Source organism: Aedes aegypti, chromosome 2 (assembly GCF_002204515.2).
Source record: "Aedes aegypti strain LVP_AGWG chromosome 2, AaegL5.0 Primary Assembly, whole genome shotgun sequence".
Classification (NCBI taxonomy): Eukaryota; Metazoa; Arthropoda; class Insecta; order Diptera; family Culicidae; genus Aedes; species Aedes aegypti.
Window position 1 is genome coordinate 261,170,109 of NC_035108.1, and position 15,714 is coordinate 261,185,822.

Below are 15,714 nucleotides of genomic sequence, written 5' to 3' on the forward strand. Positions count from 1 at the left end.
TTTTATTTTTTATTTTTATTATTTATATTAATATTATTATACACTATTGACTGCATTACTACACATTTCGTAGTTATTGATCTTTCTATAAACATGAACTTCGATACATTTTTATTTTCATCAAATCCTTATTTTGTTCTTAGACATAAACACGTGGATCAGTTGTAACATCTTGATGTCTTTACAGCCCAAAATGTCTCTTATTGGAAGATAATTGCGTTTGCCTATGGCTTGTAAGTCCTTTTTGAGTTGTTCTCTACTTTCGTTGAACCGATTGCATGACCATAAAATGTGGTCAAAGTCTTCGTAGGAAACTCCACACTCGCACATATTAGAATCCGTTAAATTAATTCGATAAAGATGGCTTTTCAGGGCATAATGGTTTGAAATTAGCCGCGAGAATGTTTTAATAATCGTTCGGGTCACATCCAAGTCATGAAACCAAGGGAACTTTGAGACTTTCGGTATGATGGAATAACACCATCGCCCCATATCACTTCTATCCCATGATAATTGCCAGTCTTCCGTCATTGAAGATCGTACTGATTTAGCATATTCTCTGATTTCTGTCCCGTAATCAAACAACCTCCCTTTTAGAGCTCCCAACTTTGCTAAGTTATCAGCTTGCTCATTGCCATAGATGTTGCTATGGGCAGGTATCCAAAGGAGCTTAATCCAAAATCCTTGAGAGGTCAAAGATCTGATAATGTCCTTTATTTGTAACACTGTTTGATTTGTGTCATTGCAAATCCGATTAACCTGTAGTGCTCTCAAAGCACTGAGGCTATCGGAACATATGGTGTAACGCGTGGGAGGAAGTTGTTGGATTATTTTGCATGTGAAATAGATTGCTGTGATCTCCGCAGAAAACACCGAGCATGGATCTTGCATGCTAAAGAAATATCCTATTGTTTCATTGAATACCCCAAATCCTGCTGATCCATCAATCAGAGAACCATCGGTAAAGAAAATATTTTTAATGTCTTCAGAATTAATTTTTTGCTGAAAAATACTCGGTGCCACTCTACCTAATTGATGTTCTGGGATGTTTCTGATTTCTGCTAAAATTGAATCATCCATATCCGGTATATAGGAATGAGTTTCAACACAAAATGAAAAGTTTCTCGTTGCTGGTGGATCATTTATCTTAATCGTAATAACGTGTCGGTATGCAGATAACATTCTACAAGATGGATTTATTTCAAAAAGCTCATCTAATGTTTCTACTAACGGATGGTTTTCAGCTATGCATTTTACCAAGTATCTACAATTGAGTTCGTGGAACCTTGTCTGTAGAGATATGACACCAGCTATAACCTCCACCGACTTTGTGTGCGTAGAGTGCAATCCGATACTTATTCTCAAACATCGGTATTGTATTTTCTCTAATTTATGAAGGTGCGTATTGTGAGCTGATCCAAAAGTGAAACATCCATATTCGAGTACAGATAAAATTGTTGTTTTATACAGCATTATCATGTCTGTAGGATGTGCCCCCCACCATGTTCCCGTTATGGTCCTGAGGAAATTGATTCTCTTCGAACAAATTTTCTGAAGATAGGTCACATGGGCGTTCCAGGTCATTTTATAATCGAACCATATTCCCAAATACTTATGCACAGTGACATTTTCAATCTCTTCACCATATAGCCACAAAGAGAGAGTAGGTGGACTATGTTTTCTTGTAAACAGCATAGATTTGGTTTTTTCTACAGAAAATGTTAGACCATTTTCTGTTGCCCAATATTCAGTGCGATCCAGAGATTGCTGCATGAAATGTTCAATAACGTATCTATCTTTTCCTGGTATAATTAGTACTGTATCATCAGCGAATTGATAGAATACACAACCATTAGGTAATATGCGACCAATATCATTCGTGTATATGTTATACAAAAATGGGCTCAAGCTAGAACCCTGCGGTATGCCGAAATAGCTGTAGCGAACTGTTTGTAGTGTATTTTTGTTGTAAAAATGCATTACTTTGAATGATAGAATATTACTCAAAAAATTGACGATTTTTGAGGGCAGACCTAGTTTATGCATCTTTTCGATAAGAATGTTAATAACGATTGAATCGTATGCTCCTGAAATATCCAGAAACACTGATGCACACTCCTGTTTTTTATTAATGCTCAATTGCACATTTGATGCTAGAAGCGCTAAGCAATCTCTTGTTCCTCGCCCTTTTCGAAATCCGTATTGGGATTCGGAGAAAATATTTTCTTTTTCTGCCCACAGCTCTAGTCGATTTAACAGCATTCGCTCTATCAATTTCCGAAGGCAGGATAACAGACAAATCGGACGGTAAGAGCTTGCTTGAGATGGGTCCTTAGTTGGTTTCAGAACACTAACTACTTTGATTTGTCTCCACTCATCGGGACAAACATTTTGCGTAAACAGATCATTGAAAATTTGCAAAAGTGTCTCTTTTGCAATTTTCGGTAGACTACTAAGAACAATCATTTTGATTTTATCTAATCCCGGAGAGGTATTGTTTGAAGATGCCAAAGCCATATTCAATTCCTCCATACTGAACGGTAAGCTTAAGTTTCCAAAAGTTTCATTTCGGTTATCAGCAAAGTTCCTTATATCCGTTGGGACATATGGTGGACAAATTTTAGACGAAAACTGATCGGCCCATTCATTAGAATACTCTGTTGTAGGCTCAGTCCGAATTCTGCTATTCCTCATCTTCCTAGCAATTGACCAAAGAGTGGAAAGTGATACATCTTTATCTAACGATTCAACAAAATTTTTCCAGTAGTTCCGTTTTTTATGCTTAGTCACTCGTGTAAATGCGGCTTCAGCTTTCTTGTATTCAAAGTAGTTTTCTCTTGATCCGGTGGACCGAAATAGTTTGAAAGCCCTCGTCTTCTCTTCCAGTTTTTCTGAGCATTCTCTATCCCACCAAAATGTAGGATTTCGAATTTTATTTTTCCTCGATTCAATCCGTTTGGTCTGAGCCTGCAACAAGCATCGTATAAGGGTATTCGAAAAATGCTCATATCTGTCCTTCGCTAATTGGAAGTTTTCTTGTGATGATAATTCTATTATTAACGTATCTTTAAATTTTGCCCAATTTATATGTTTTGTTAAATCGTATAAGATATCTTCAGAGATAACGTCTGGACCAACTGACGGAGAGAAATCTGTAATTATTGGTAGATGATCGCTGTCATTGGGATCATCTAGCACCTCCCAAGTGCAATATAATGCCAACGAACTAGAGCATAATGACAGGCAAGTCCCGGGCTGTACACCGACCATTTGGAGGGATGTAGGTTGATACCACGGAAACAAACACTTCATTCACTTTAATGGAAGCTCCTATACACTCTACGCTTCCTGATGAGGAAAGGTTGATAGATTTAAATTCAATACCGTTGCGCAATCCGATCATGACTCCACCGTATGGCTCAAGACGGTCTTTGCGAAGAATGTTATAATTCGGGATTCGAAAATATTTACTGTCCACAAGCCAGGTTTCACATATGCAGAAAACATCTATGTTGTTTTTCAGCAAGAGGACTTTAAGACGATCTAATTTCGGAACAACGCTGTGTGCGTTCCACTGGAGAATTTTCAAAGATTTCTTTGAGGTTAAATTAGCCATTACAGCGGTTGAGGAGTTTCAAGGGGCGTCGATAAGGAAGTTAGTTTGTTCCAAAGGGCAGTCAATAAGGGGATTACTTTGACGATCATGTCTATCCAAAACTGATCGAAGTTGAGGAATTTGCATATGGTTTTCACTAATTCCGTAACGTTTTGCCCTGAGAAACTTTGCGTTTGCTCAGCTTTTTGCTCTTGGATTTTTCTAAATCCTGGGACATCTCTACCACTCGGTAAAGGAGGGAATGGATCACGCGTGCTATGTGGGAGCTGTTGGTCATTTCTATCGTTTATTTTGTTCTTTGGCTTATTTTTTTTAGAGGTTGTGTCATCTTTCGGAGAAGAGATCCTGTCGACGGACTTACCGTTGACATCCCGCTTTCTCTTTCTCCTAGGTGGTTTAAAACCACTGTTCGAGCTGTTCGTACCATCATTGTCCTCATCTTCATGATGGGTCAATGCTTGATAGGTGTTTTCGGAAACGAATGTTGGATCAACTTGTTTCACCAACGTCTCGTAGGACAACCTGCTACGATTCAGCAGCAATTGTTTATTTTCTCTCTTCTTTGCTTGATAATTGCGACAGTTCTTCATGGAACCATGTGGTTCCATACACAGAAGGCACTTCTGAATAGATGTACTTGCTTCCTCGCAAGCAGCCACATCATGATTCCCTCCACATTGTCCACATCGAGGTTTCAAACTACAATACTTACTCGTGTGTCCCAGTAGACCACACTTTCGGCATAACATGATTTTCGGCGAATAAAGACGGACTTTCAATAATGCGCCGTTTATGCACAGATAATCAGGTAAAGCTGTCCCTGCAAACGTTACACGCATTGCATTTGAGGGTTTGAACGACATTTCATTGGAGGCTACTTCTTCGCGCATCGCGAGTCTTTCGCATTCCAAAACGGAAATCATGGGGAGCTGAGGATTTGTGAATTTTCCCTGGCCAATTTTCACCACTTCTTCAGGAGAAATCACTTCGTCATACACGACACCGTCGATTTCTACTTCCGCTGACGGGATGTATACTCTGTACAGTCCCTTGAACCGAGGGAGGACAACAACTTCATTTGCTTCGTTTCGATCGGACATCGTCACTCGAATTTTGCGTAGCTCAACTTGCTTGATTTCTTTGACCGTTTTGAACTTTTGGTTCAATTCGGCAGAGATCAGCAAAAGATTGAGAGGTCTGTCGATTTTTCGAAAGAAAACCGTGTAGGGACCATTGGCACTTTCAGGATAAATCCTTACTCTGGACGCCTCAAGGGGGCCATTCGAGTTGCATTTTCCATGAGAAGCATTTTCCGAAAGGGTCAAATCCATTTTATCGCCTACCGTCTCATCCGGAGGATCAGGTGGATCACCTGACCCTTCCATCTCCGGATGGAGGGCTTTGCCAAAAAAGTATCAAAAATGTACCTCTGATCACGTGTTAAATCCAACCTCGAACAACAACAAAAGGGGCGACTTATCTTTTCACACCACTCGAGTCAAAAAGCTTTGTGTACCGAACACTAGTATCTAACAATAGAACCGAACAATATAGCACGGAGAATCGGAACGAACGTCTGTCTTCACTGACCGATGAACTGCGAATGGTACATTATATGATTTATGATATCCCTAATTCGCGATCTCAAATGCAAATATGGTGCTGTTCTAGGATGGTGACTAGTGCATGCCAGTCGAAGTTTTAAGCAAAACTTTGGACGAGGAATCACCACAATCATTTTACTGATAAGATTTTGGAAATTCAAGTAAAAGTGTTGCTATTAATTAGTTTTCTGCGTGATGTAAAGGTCAAGTGGATTTCTCTCTTATATTTACCGTACAATATTTTGATACTTTTTACCAGAAACTAATAATTACCTTGAAAGAATGGGAATAGAAAACAATGAGTAAAGAAAAACATACAACCAGTTTACAGCCACAAACCCTCAAGCATTCGATTTGCTCTGTCTGCTGTCCCGACAGGAGTCATCAAACTTCTCTGCAGTCAGAAAAGTGGGCTGTGTTTGATGTCTCACTAATGGCCGGCCAGGGTACAGTTTGCGATGAAATCGTCGGGTTTGTTTTGTTCTCGTTGCTTTCCAAATTACAGTTTACAGTTTGTTCTTTGTGCAAGCTCCGTGTTCAACCGCGATGATTTGCAAATCGACGTTGCCTGCAAGGAGACGTTGTTTTTTTTTTTCGAACGGCAGTGAGCTTGCGAAAATTGTACGAAAGTGTAGTAGATTGAAGAGCCACGATTAGAGCATGATGCTGTCCTGTAATTTGCTTCTATCCGTCAAGAGATGTCGATCTGCCAAATCTTGGGTTCTGAATGCTTTTTTTATTCCTCTACTGCAGAGGTCCTCAGCCTAACGGACTGTGCTGGTCATATTGATGATTCCAAAACATAGTGCCGGCCGCAAAATTATTAATGCTTAGTTTTACTGCCTCCAAATTTATTTTTTCTGTCTATGAAACCTTTGCGTCCTTTAAAGTCCCTGGAGAATATCACCGTCAAAATAATCCTGGAAGCATTGAAAAGGTCAGGCATCTAGATTTGTATTATTTTGAGTTATTCCTATAACTAAGAGAAATTTCAAAATGATTTGAGCAAAGTAAAAATGTAAAAAAAAGTTAGCCTAAGAGAAATTTTTGGAGTACCCGGATTTTTCTGCAAGACTAAGATATCTCCTCTAATTTTAAGGACAATCACTCATAGAAAAAATGCTACTACAGTAAAAAATTTCCCGTAACGCAGGTAGATCACCTTTGTGGTGCGTTACAAGGTAAGACCTACCGGAGCAGCAGGGATAAAAATCCAGGAGCTTAACGAACCTCCCCAGAACCTCTGTGAGTTGGGGAGTTGCCCAGGATGTGGTGGAGTTTACAGTGGGCTTTGATGAACCTTCATAAAAACCACAAGAATCCGAATGTCACTCTGTCCAAGCGATCGGTGCCGCTTAAAGTACCAAAGCACCCTAGCCCAAACTAACAGGAGTGCCAACCGGCACATCAGGATTGATACCAGTGAGATCCTGATTATGGCATACTGGTCGCGATACAAACGGACATGGCATGGAACTACGAGTAGGAGTGCTTCGAGCACATTGGAACCAACGCCAGTACAGCCCTAAATTATGTATACTGGCAGCGCACGACCAAGGACAAGTAACGGTATATGTACTGGATAATATGCGTTGAGGCTGACAGCGGCGACATTCTACTCCCTTAGCAGGATTGGGTGACACTGGCCTGAAACGGCGAGTGGGTTAATGGTGCATGCTGCCCCCGTCCCGTAAAACCGAGAAAAGGCCTTAGAGTACGTTCCAAATCCGTCGCTTGGTTGTTCCAACTAGGCGGGAGTAGGGTCAGATGCCATTACCTGACTTGCGCCGATCCGGCTCTGAACATAGTACCTAAGCCGAAGGACTATGTCAACCCTAGCATGGCTTCCCTGCTGGCATAGATAACCACGGGACCATAAAGGGAACTATTCCAGCGGAGATGGATAGCGGTTCTTAGGGGGACTCATAAGAGATGATCAACCAAAACAAACAACAAGCGGAATGTAAAGGAGAGTCTTTTTGACCCATCAGTAACCGGCAGAGATGCATTTGAACGCGTTCTGTTCATGTTCTGTTCAATACATGTGCTCACGAGAGCCCCGTTCAAGTTAAAACAAATTGCTTGTTTCATCACAGGACAATTGAGAATTTATATCACTGAAAATATCAGGAACGTCTTCTATACTATTATTTATCTCTTGAACACTCTCTATAAAATATGAATTATATTAACTCTTGACATGTTCTTCTGAGCAGATGGTTGCGAACTTACTCACACCTGGCCAGTTCCCGAGTCTGTGATGTTTTTTATGCGTTGGTATACACTTTTGAGTTGCTTCGTGATGCGAAATTTTCTACCACTGCTGGCCGAATACCTCCCGAAAATGCAGGTAGCTGCCTTGAAAACAAGTCTACTGAAATTGCGACAATCAGCTCTAGCTGGAAAGCAGGACTTCGAGAAAGCTAAGGCACCACATGGCAAGGTAAAGGGTAAAACAGACACTAAGTCGTGTCAGACTGTAGTGTTTTCCTTCACAGGCAATGCGAATGTGTCTGATAATATTATTCGATACGTGATGCGTGAGAGGGGACCTTCCGAGGATGAATACGTGGAGAAAAGACATACGGTTGTTAAGTTAAAAGTGACCTACGCAGCCGTCCTCCAGAGTGGAAAAGCTGGCATGAGTCAAGCTCCGCGATCAAGAGAACATGGCAACAGTGGAGAGGCAAACACTAAGCCTAAGGTCAAGAAAGCCAGAAAAAGAGCTACGGGATAGCCCAAACCAGGCAGTGCATCCACAGGAACCACGGGCGCATGGCAACAGTAGCCCGTGGATACGAGTTGGAAATAAGAAACAATAGAGGAAACCGAAAACGGAGCCAAAGGAGAACGCTAAACCGAAAACAGCGAAACGTAGGAATTTAGACGAGGCCCACGTTATCAAAACGCAGAGAGCGAAATACGCCGAGTTTCTGAAGGCGATACGAAGCACGGAGAAATTATCGCCATTGGGCACAGATGTGCGGAGCATAAGGCGGACTAGGATTGGTGAAATGATCCTAGTCTTAAAGAAGGACGCCAAGCAAAATGGTGCAGTCTATAAGCAACTGGCACAAGAAATACTTGGCGACGAAGTTGATGTAAGATCCCTGACTGCAAAAGCGACTCTCCAGTGTAAAAATTTGGATGAGGTGACCGACTCAGCGGAGGTCTCGACTGCCCTCAAAGAGCAGTGTGACCTTAGAAAGGGCCTGCAGGGCACCCAGGTGGCGGCGATCAGGCTGCCGGTTGCAGAGGCCAACAAAGCGAAGAACTTGTGTATACTCAAGGTAGACTGGTCGGTTTGTCGGCTGAGCATACTACAGCCTCCTGAAGTTCGCTTCAAGCGTTTAGGGAAGGGCAATAAGTCGTGGAATTGCAATGGTTCAGACAGATGTAAGATGTGCAGAAAACTCGGCACCTAAGGTCATAGGGCAAGCGATTGTAAGCAAATCGCAAAGTGCTCAATATGTTTCGACATAGCAGACAACGGACACTTAACGGACGGACTGCTGCTTTGGCAGTCAGTCTCTGAAACGAAAAACTATGTGGTGTTACTATCGGATCCATACCGCATACCAGCCAACAACGGGAACTGGGTGGCGGATAGGTTTCAACAGCTAGCAGCTATAGGGACGACAGGACGATACCCAATCCGTCTCTAATGACGGTTTTGCGATAGCGTATTCTTGCGTAACAGGTGGTCAATTGAGGTATTTTCCCACATGGTCGACAGGCTGATAGCCGATCTAGCCAATCGGCAGCCAGTAGTGATAGCTGGTGACTTTAATGCATGAGCAGTGGAGTGGGGTAGCCGCTACGCAAACCAAAGCGGCCAACTATTGTTAAAATCCCTGGCCGCATTTAATGTAGAGCTGGCAAATGTGCAGAACCGATTATCGACGTGACGTTTCGTAGTCCTAACCTTTTAGGTACCATGAACTGGCGCGTTGATGACGGTCATACTCATAGCGATCATCAATCGATTCGCTATAGTATAATACCAGGCGGGCGGAGTTACAGTGCGATGTAACTCGACCCAAGCCCGAGGTTGAAAAACAGCGAGCTTCTCCGGTGAAGTATCCACTGAAGCCCTGAGGTGTGAATGGAAGACTCTGGACCTAAACGGTGAAGAGCTAGTTGCTGTGATATCACGATCTTGCGATGCTTCCGTACCAAGAAAAGTCCCTCATAAAGAGAACAGGCCGCCGGTGTACTGGTAGTGCGAATCAGTTGCAAATCTTCGAGCGATCTGCCTTCGGGCTAGACGAAGATTGCAACGCGCACGCACAGAAACACAATGAGAAGAACACAGTGAAGCATTCAGAGAGGCAAAGCTAGCTCTCAAAAAGGAAAACGGCATACTTTGATAGTCTATGCCAAAGTGCCAATTCGAGTCCGTGGGGTGACGCCTACAGAGTGGTAATGGCTAAGACCAAAGGTGCCATAGCGCCCCAAGAGAAGTCGCCCGAGTTGCTGCGATCGATAATCCCACAAGCCCATGGGCCCCAACGCCGTATGCGGCGGATGAAAAAGAGGAAGTGATGAGGGTGACGAACAAAGAGCTGGCAGAAGTCGTGGAATCATTCGCGTCAAACAAGGCATCGAGACCCGATGGTATTCCGAATGTTGCCTTAAAAGCGGCAGTGAATGCGGATCCGGACATGTTCAGAACCACGATGCAACGTTGCATAGATCAAGAAATTTTCCCGGATGTGTGGAAGCGACAGAAATTGGTGCTACTACCAAAGGCGGGGAAACCACCAAGTGACCCGTAGGCGTATAGACCTATCTGTGTACAAGATACGACGGGCAAGTTATTGGAGTGGTTGATCCTCAATAGGTTAGTACCGTATATGGAAGGTGCGGACGGCCTGTTCAGTTTGGATTCAGGAAAGGTAAATCTACTCTGGACGCTATCCAGTCAGTTGTTCAGACAGCTCAGGTGGCAAAAAAGGAGCGACATCCGTCACTGCGCGGTTGTCACTATCGATGTGAAGAGTGCGTTCAACAGTGCAAACTGGGCATCGATAGCTCACGCACTTTACCGGCTCAAAGTTCCGGTGCAGTTGTGTAATTTTCTAGAAAGCTATTTCGATTGTAAGATTTTTCTACTGTATGACACAGAGGAGGGGCAGAAAAGTGTCCGAATTACCGCGGGAGTAACTCAAGATTCAATCCTGGGCCCGCTGTTATGGAATGCGATGTACGATGGCGTATTGAGGCTGCCCCTTCCAACGGTTGTTAAGATTGTTGGCTTCGCCGACGATATCACCCTAGTGGTCTAAGGCAAATCAATGGAGGAAAAATAGTTAACAGCAGCGCACTCTATTTCCCTAGTTGAGGAATGGATGAAGTCTAGGAAACTAGGACTAGTCCGTCTCAAGACTGAGGTGGTTGTGGTCGACAACCGCAAGTCCGAGCAACGGGCGCTTTTATTTATTCTTTTTATTAAGAGTCCGCAACGTGTGTAAAGAGGCAACGCTTAGAGTTTGGCAGCAGGAATGGGATAACTCCACTAAAGGTAGGTGGGCCCATCGGTTGATACCAAATGTGTCAGATTGGTATAAAAAAAACCATTGGGAAGTGAACTTCCACCTGACGCAGTTTCTGTCAGGACATGGTTACTATAGGCAGTATCTGAACCTCCTGCGTGCCCTAATTGTGCTGGAAAGAAAACAGCGGAGCATGTCGTATTCGATTGTCCCCGTTTCATTGTAATCGCATGCTCGCTACATGCGGAGGAGACACGTCATCTGACAATTCAGAGAATGTGTGCAGATCCCGAGTGCTGGAATGCAGTAACTACGGCTGCCACTCACATTATGTTAGAATTGCAGCGCCTAAGGCCAAAGGATTAGACCTGCCAAGGCTGGTCCCTTGTAACATTATTTAAGTCGGCTAGGTGAAGCAGTTTGCCTAGGCTTCTGCTACATGTGTTGTTCTTTATTCACTGGCCCCTTCCTGAAGAAATACCGTAAGGTGGTACCGGGGAGATGCAAGTCTGAGGCCAAGGGTAATGTCGGTGCACTGGGCACCACTTGAGCAATTCAACAAGAATTGCCTAGTACAGTGCATGGGCTGGTTTAAGTGGACCGTCGTTGGTGCGGTATCCCCAGTCCCCACACTTCCGGAGTTACCTTCTCAGGCAGTCTGTTTGCAAATTCTCCCCTTGTAAAAAGCTAAGCTAAGCTATTGGGAATATCATAAGTTGAGTTTAGTAATGCTTCCAAATTGGGAGAAGTTTCCTATTTTTGCTAGTATGAAGAAAACAATATCCAATCTACTACCGATGACCCGCAAGCCTCATGTCATCCGCAGAGAAAGTTTTTTGACATATCTGACGTTGTGAGTCAGATGAGAAAATATGTTTCAGTATTGTTCTCATATTCTTGATACCGTGAGGAACATCTGCTATTACATGAAGTCTGTCAGACTTGGAGTTATAATAATCAACCTGAAGCGTAAGATCTGATAGATAACTTTGAATTAGTCTAACAACCCTTTTTTTAATTTTACTTTTAAACTTTCATGACAAATACTGTCAAACCCCTTTTTATGTCTAGAAGACATAAAGGTGAGGTCTTGCACCTAGACATCTAGGTCTTGCACTAGTTGAATAGCTTTCAGATATTTTGGAGCAAATTAAAAATCTTGCATGCTTCTTCTTCTTCTTCTTGGCATTAACGTCCCCACTGGGACAGAGCCTGCTTCTCAGCTTAGTGTTCTTATGAGCACTTCCACAGTTATTAACTGAGAGCTTTCTTTGCCTAAGTTGCCATTTTCGCATTCGTATATCGTGTGGCAGGTACGAGTATACTCTATGCCCAGGGAAGACAAGGAAATTTCCATTACGAAAAGATCCTGGACCGACCGGGAATTGAACCCAGACACCTTCAGCATGGCTTTGCTTTGTAGCCGCGGACTCTAACCATTCGGCTAAGGAAGGCCCCAGTGCATGCTTAGTAAACTCATAATTATGAAATTTATTAACTTTTCCATCTACTTTCACCTGCATTTCAGAATCTGCTCACCTCGGACCATTCATCGGTAATAATCAAAAGCCTGACCAAGCTGCCCAAGCAGTTCGACATGGTCATCTATCCGACGCTGGTTACCGTCACCTACGAGAATCCCGAAGCCAAAGCCATACTGAGCAAAGATTTTGACATCGCGGTATGTATATTACCAGGTCCCATCACTAAGATCGTTTTGCTGTCGATCAATTTTACGACAATTTATCGATCCGACTGCAATCGCGCGTGCTCGCCTACAGTCGGAACATAATCGCAAGATTGCTAATGAAGATCTTAATGTTTGTTGTGTCTGCGTCTTTTTTCCCGTCTCGTTTCATCGCTCGTCGTCGGGACAGTCCCTGGAGGAGTACAGCAAATCGGATCTGGCGAAAAAGAACCGGATTGTGTCGCTGTTGACTAAGGCGGAATAAGGTGATCACGTGGCGCAGGTCGTTCCTTTGGGTTTAGTAAGTATACGCCGCTACGGATCAGGTCATAGTCACGCCTATAAAGGTCATCGCTTGCAACCAGTCCCAGAAGAGAGCAGCGACCACACTGCAAGTCCATCAGAAGCAATAAATAATGAGAATGAAGCCGGAATCAATAAAAATGCGACATAAAAGCGCAGTGATTAAAGTCAGCAATAATGTCGTCTTTAGCTGCCTCGGTCGAGTGCCAGAAATCAGAATCAGCAGCTAAGTCGATGGACGGCAAGATTGGTATCGATCTTGACGTTGCACAAAATTTACTGCCGCCTAATGAGTTGAGCAAGCTGCGCGGAAAGTCGAACGGGAGATGGCTCAGGTTGATACTTAATTGTCCGGAGGATTTTTTGTTTTGTTTCAGTACAGCTAATATTAATGGTTTGACGTCGTCATATGGTTTCAACTGTCGCCGTTTCGCGCAGCTAACTGTTTGCCGAGGGCATGAGCTGTGAAATGTGCACTCACCGATGCATAATTCATTACACGTATTTAAGTTGCTCATTTACAGGTGCATTGCACTCAACTGTACTGGAGAGTTGATTCATCTGTTGGTGTCGTTTTGTTGAATTTCAAGATTTTGATTGTAGCTTTTGTATTTTCAAACTAAATTGCACTACAGATTTTCGATATTATGTACATCTCTCGCGTTTAGTGCGCGCAATTCAGTCGATTTATTATTCTTCCATATTAACAATAATTCCAGAATCGCATGTCAATTTTAAGTTTTTACTGGAATAAGAGAAGACGTGAATATTTTGTTGTCATTTTTGCAAAAAAATGTTGAATTTTGATTGATAATTCTAATTCAATATAAAATATTTCTGTGCAGGTAAAGCATACCGTTATATTGCCGTACTACGCATATTTGTCCCGCGGTCCATAAGGTTTACATAGAACATGGGACAAATAAGGCGCAGTATATAAGATGGTGTTTTTTTGGAAGGGCTATGTTTTTTCCAGATCATTAATCATTAAAATAATTGAACATCGACAAAAAAATCTGAGTCGATCATGAAAAAAATCAATTATTTACAAAAAAATGATTTTACGCCATGTATAATTTTTTATGATGTTAGACATTTTTTCAAATGTGTTCGTGTTCGAAAAGACTTGCGTTGGAAATTCTTGAAGAAACACCTAACTTCAAAGCTCATAAGATGGATGCGTCAGAGCGCTGTGGTTCGATTAGCTCTTCTGTTTAAAAATTCATACAGGAAAGGCAACAAGGGTTCGATATAGTCTATTTTTTTCAATGTTTCCCAAGAACGCGTTCGGAGAACATTCTACCCTAAATTGACACAAAATACAATCTGAATTAACTTTTTCAAACAAATCTTCATCTTAATAGATTTTAATCTTGTGTGCTGATGGTGCTTGTTCACTACACTCGCTGACTGAACCTCGTCTACTATAGCTTTAAGTTTCAAAACGCTATTTCTTCTAAATTCAATACTCTACTAATATAGTATTAATTATATTGATTTTCATTATATTTGGTAAATTTTTATTACCACGAGCAGTCATATACATTTAAATCGTTTGGTTACTTAATTTTATTTTATTTAAATTTAGTATACTAAAATTGTTCATTTCGCCTAGTTAGAACAGTATCCTAACGTAGCAACACACCCAGATGACAAATGATCACAAGGTAATCGAGTCAATAAATCCCCAACCATAGAGGTTGATAGTATCTAGTGTTTCTTGTACATGCGATATGCCTAATAAAAGCAAATTTTTGTAACAAGCTGAAATCCACTTCGGCGTTGGTCAGTAGCGTTGTCCGAAAATCCTTTCCAACATCGTTGGCACGTGCGGCGGCCAAGGTCCACTTTTCGTTGATCTGCTGGTGTGAAAAATTAGTTTTTAATTGTCTTTGAGAATGGTAATTACAGAACGGTCGCCAGTCTGGCCGACGGTAGGTCATTGGATTGCAGCGCTTTGGAAAACGAAAACCCATGTTGTAATTGAAATGAGAGATTTCATCCATCAAGCTGCTGAGCAGCGCCATAGTCACGATTCATCGTATGCTGCAATTGTTGCTAATAGGTTAATCACATAGAGTATTTCCAGCACAAAACGAAAATCGTGTAGATGCTACATTTTCGGAATCGAGACATTTCCTAAATTATGCTAAAATTCCTAGTTTCATAAGGCATATTAATCATATTTAAGGATTTTTATCATCTGAAAATCTTTGAGATTATAAAAATCCTTATGCTATGAAACGGTACGTTTGATAAAAATGATGGCTTCTAGGAAGTTTAATTATCAGGACTATCAGAGAAAAAAAACACTGGTCATAACAAATCTACATTAAATTAAATATAAAGCCTATTCGACCATACCATTCGATTTTTTATATTGTTTGTTGAGAAAGCTGTAGTCTAGCCCTAAGTTTGCTCAGCCTAAGATACTTAAAAACATTGTTTTAGGATTTAATATTTTTTGATTAAATGCCAAACTGGTCAAAATAGCAAATTGTTAATAAAGTGTTTCGGAACGCCGAAGCACGACGGTTCTTTTTTCGGGACGTCGAGAAGTTTTGCGGTTCGCATTTTGCGAGTGCGAAAAGATCTTCGTGTGCAGTCGAGGATGGATTACCAACTGGTGAGCTCGTTTCAGTATATGTAATGTTTAGTTTATGGTAGTTGTTCATAATTCGAATGGTTCGACATTATGGATGTTGACTTATTTCTTAAATCTTTTACTAAAAACTTTTCAGCTCGAGACACAAATGCGTGTAATTTCCAAACAAATACAAGTGTCGGCATTATTCCTGTTTTATAATTTCTATACATATTTTTCTCTTTTCGCAAGTGTGCCTAAGCAAATTGTTCTCTAACTTTGTCCAAAGCTTATAAAACACACCAATTTGGCCTCATGATGTTTGTATCTCTTCTTTCTGCAAGTGTTGTGCCATATAAAAAGAAAATAATTTTAAATAGTATTAGTTTCGGAGCTTCTCAAATACCGTGCAAAATAACGTATTT

At 41.7% G+C, this 15,714-nt stretch overlaps 1 protein-coding gene across 1 annotated transcript in view; it reads left to right on the forward strand.

Annotated features, from left to right (window-relative positions):
• LOC5570926 overlaps nt 1-14,475 on the forward strand; it is a 231,975-nt gene extending 217,500 nt beyond the window's left edge. The window contains exons 13-14 of the mRNA XM_021844903.1: nt 12,244-12,396; nt 12,593-14,475. Of these exons, the coding sequence (XP_021700595.1) occupies nt 12,244-12,396; nt 12,593-12,667 (228 nt within the window). The 3' untranslated portion in view covers nt 12,668-14,475. The remainder of the gene's footprint in view (nt 1-12,243; nt 12,397-12,592) is intronic.
• Nucleotides 14,476-15,714: the final 1,239 nt, after the last annotated feature.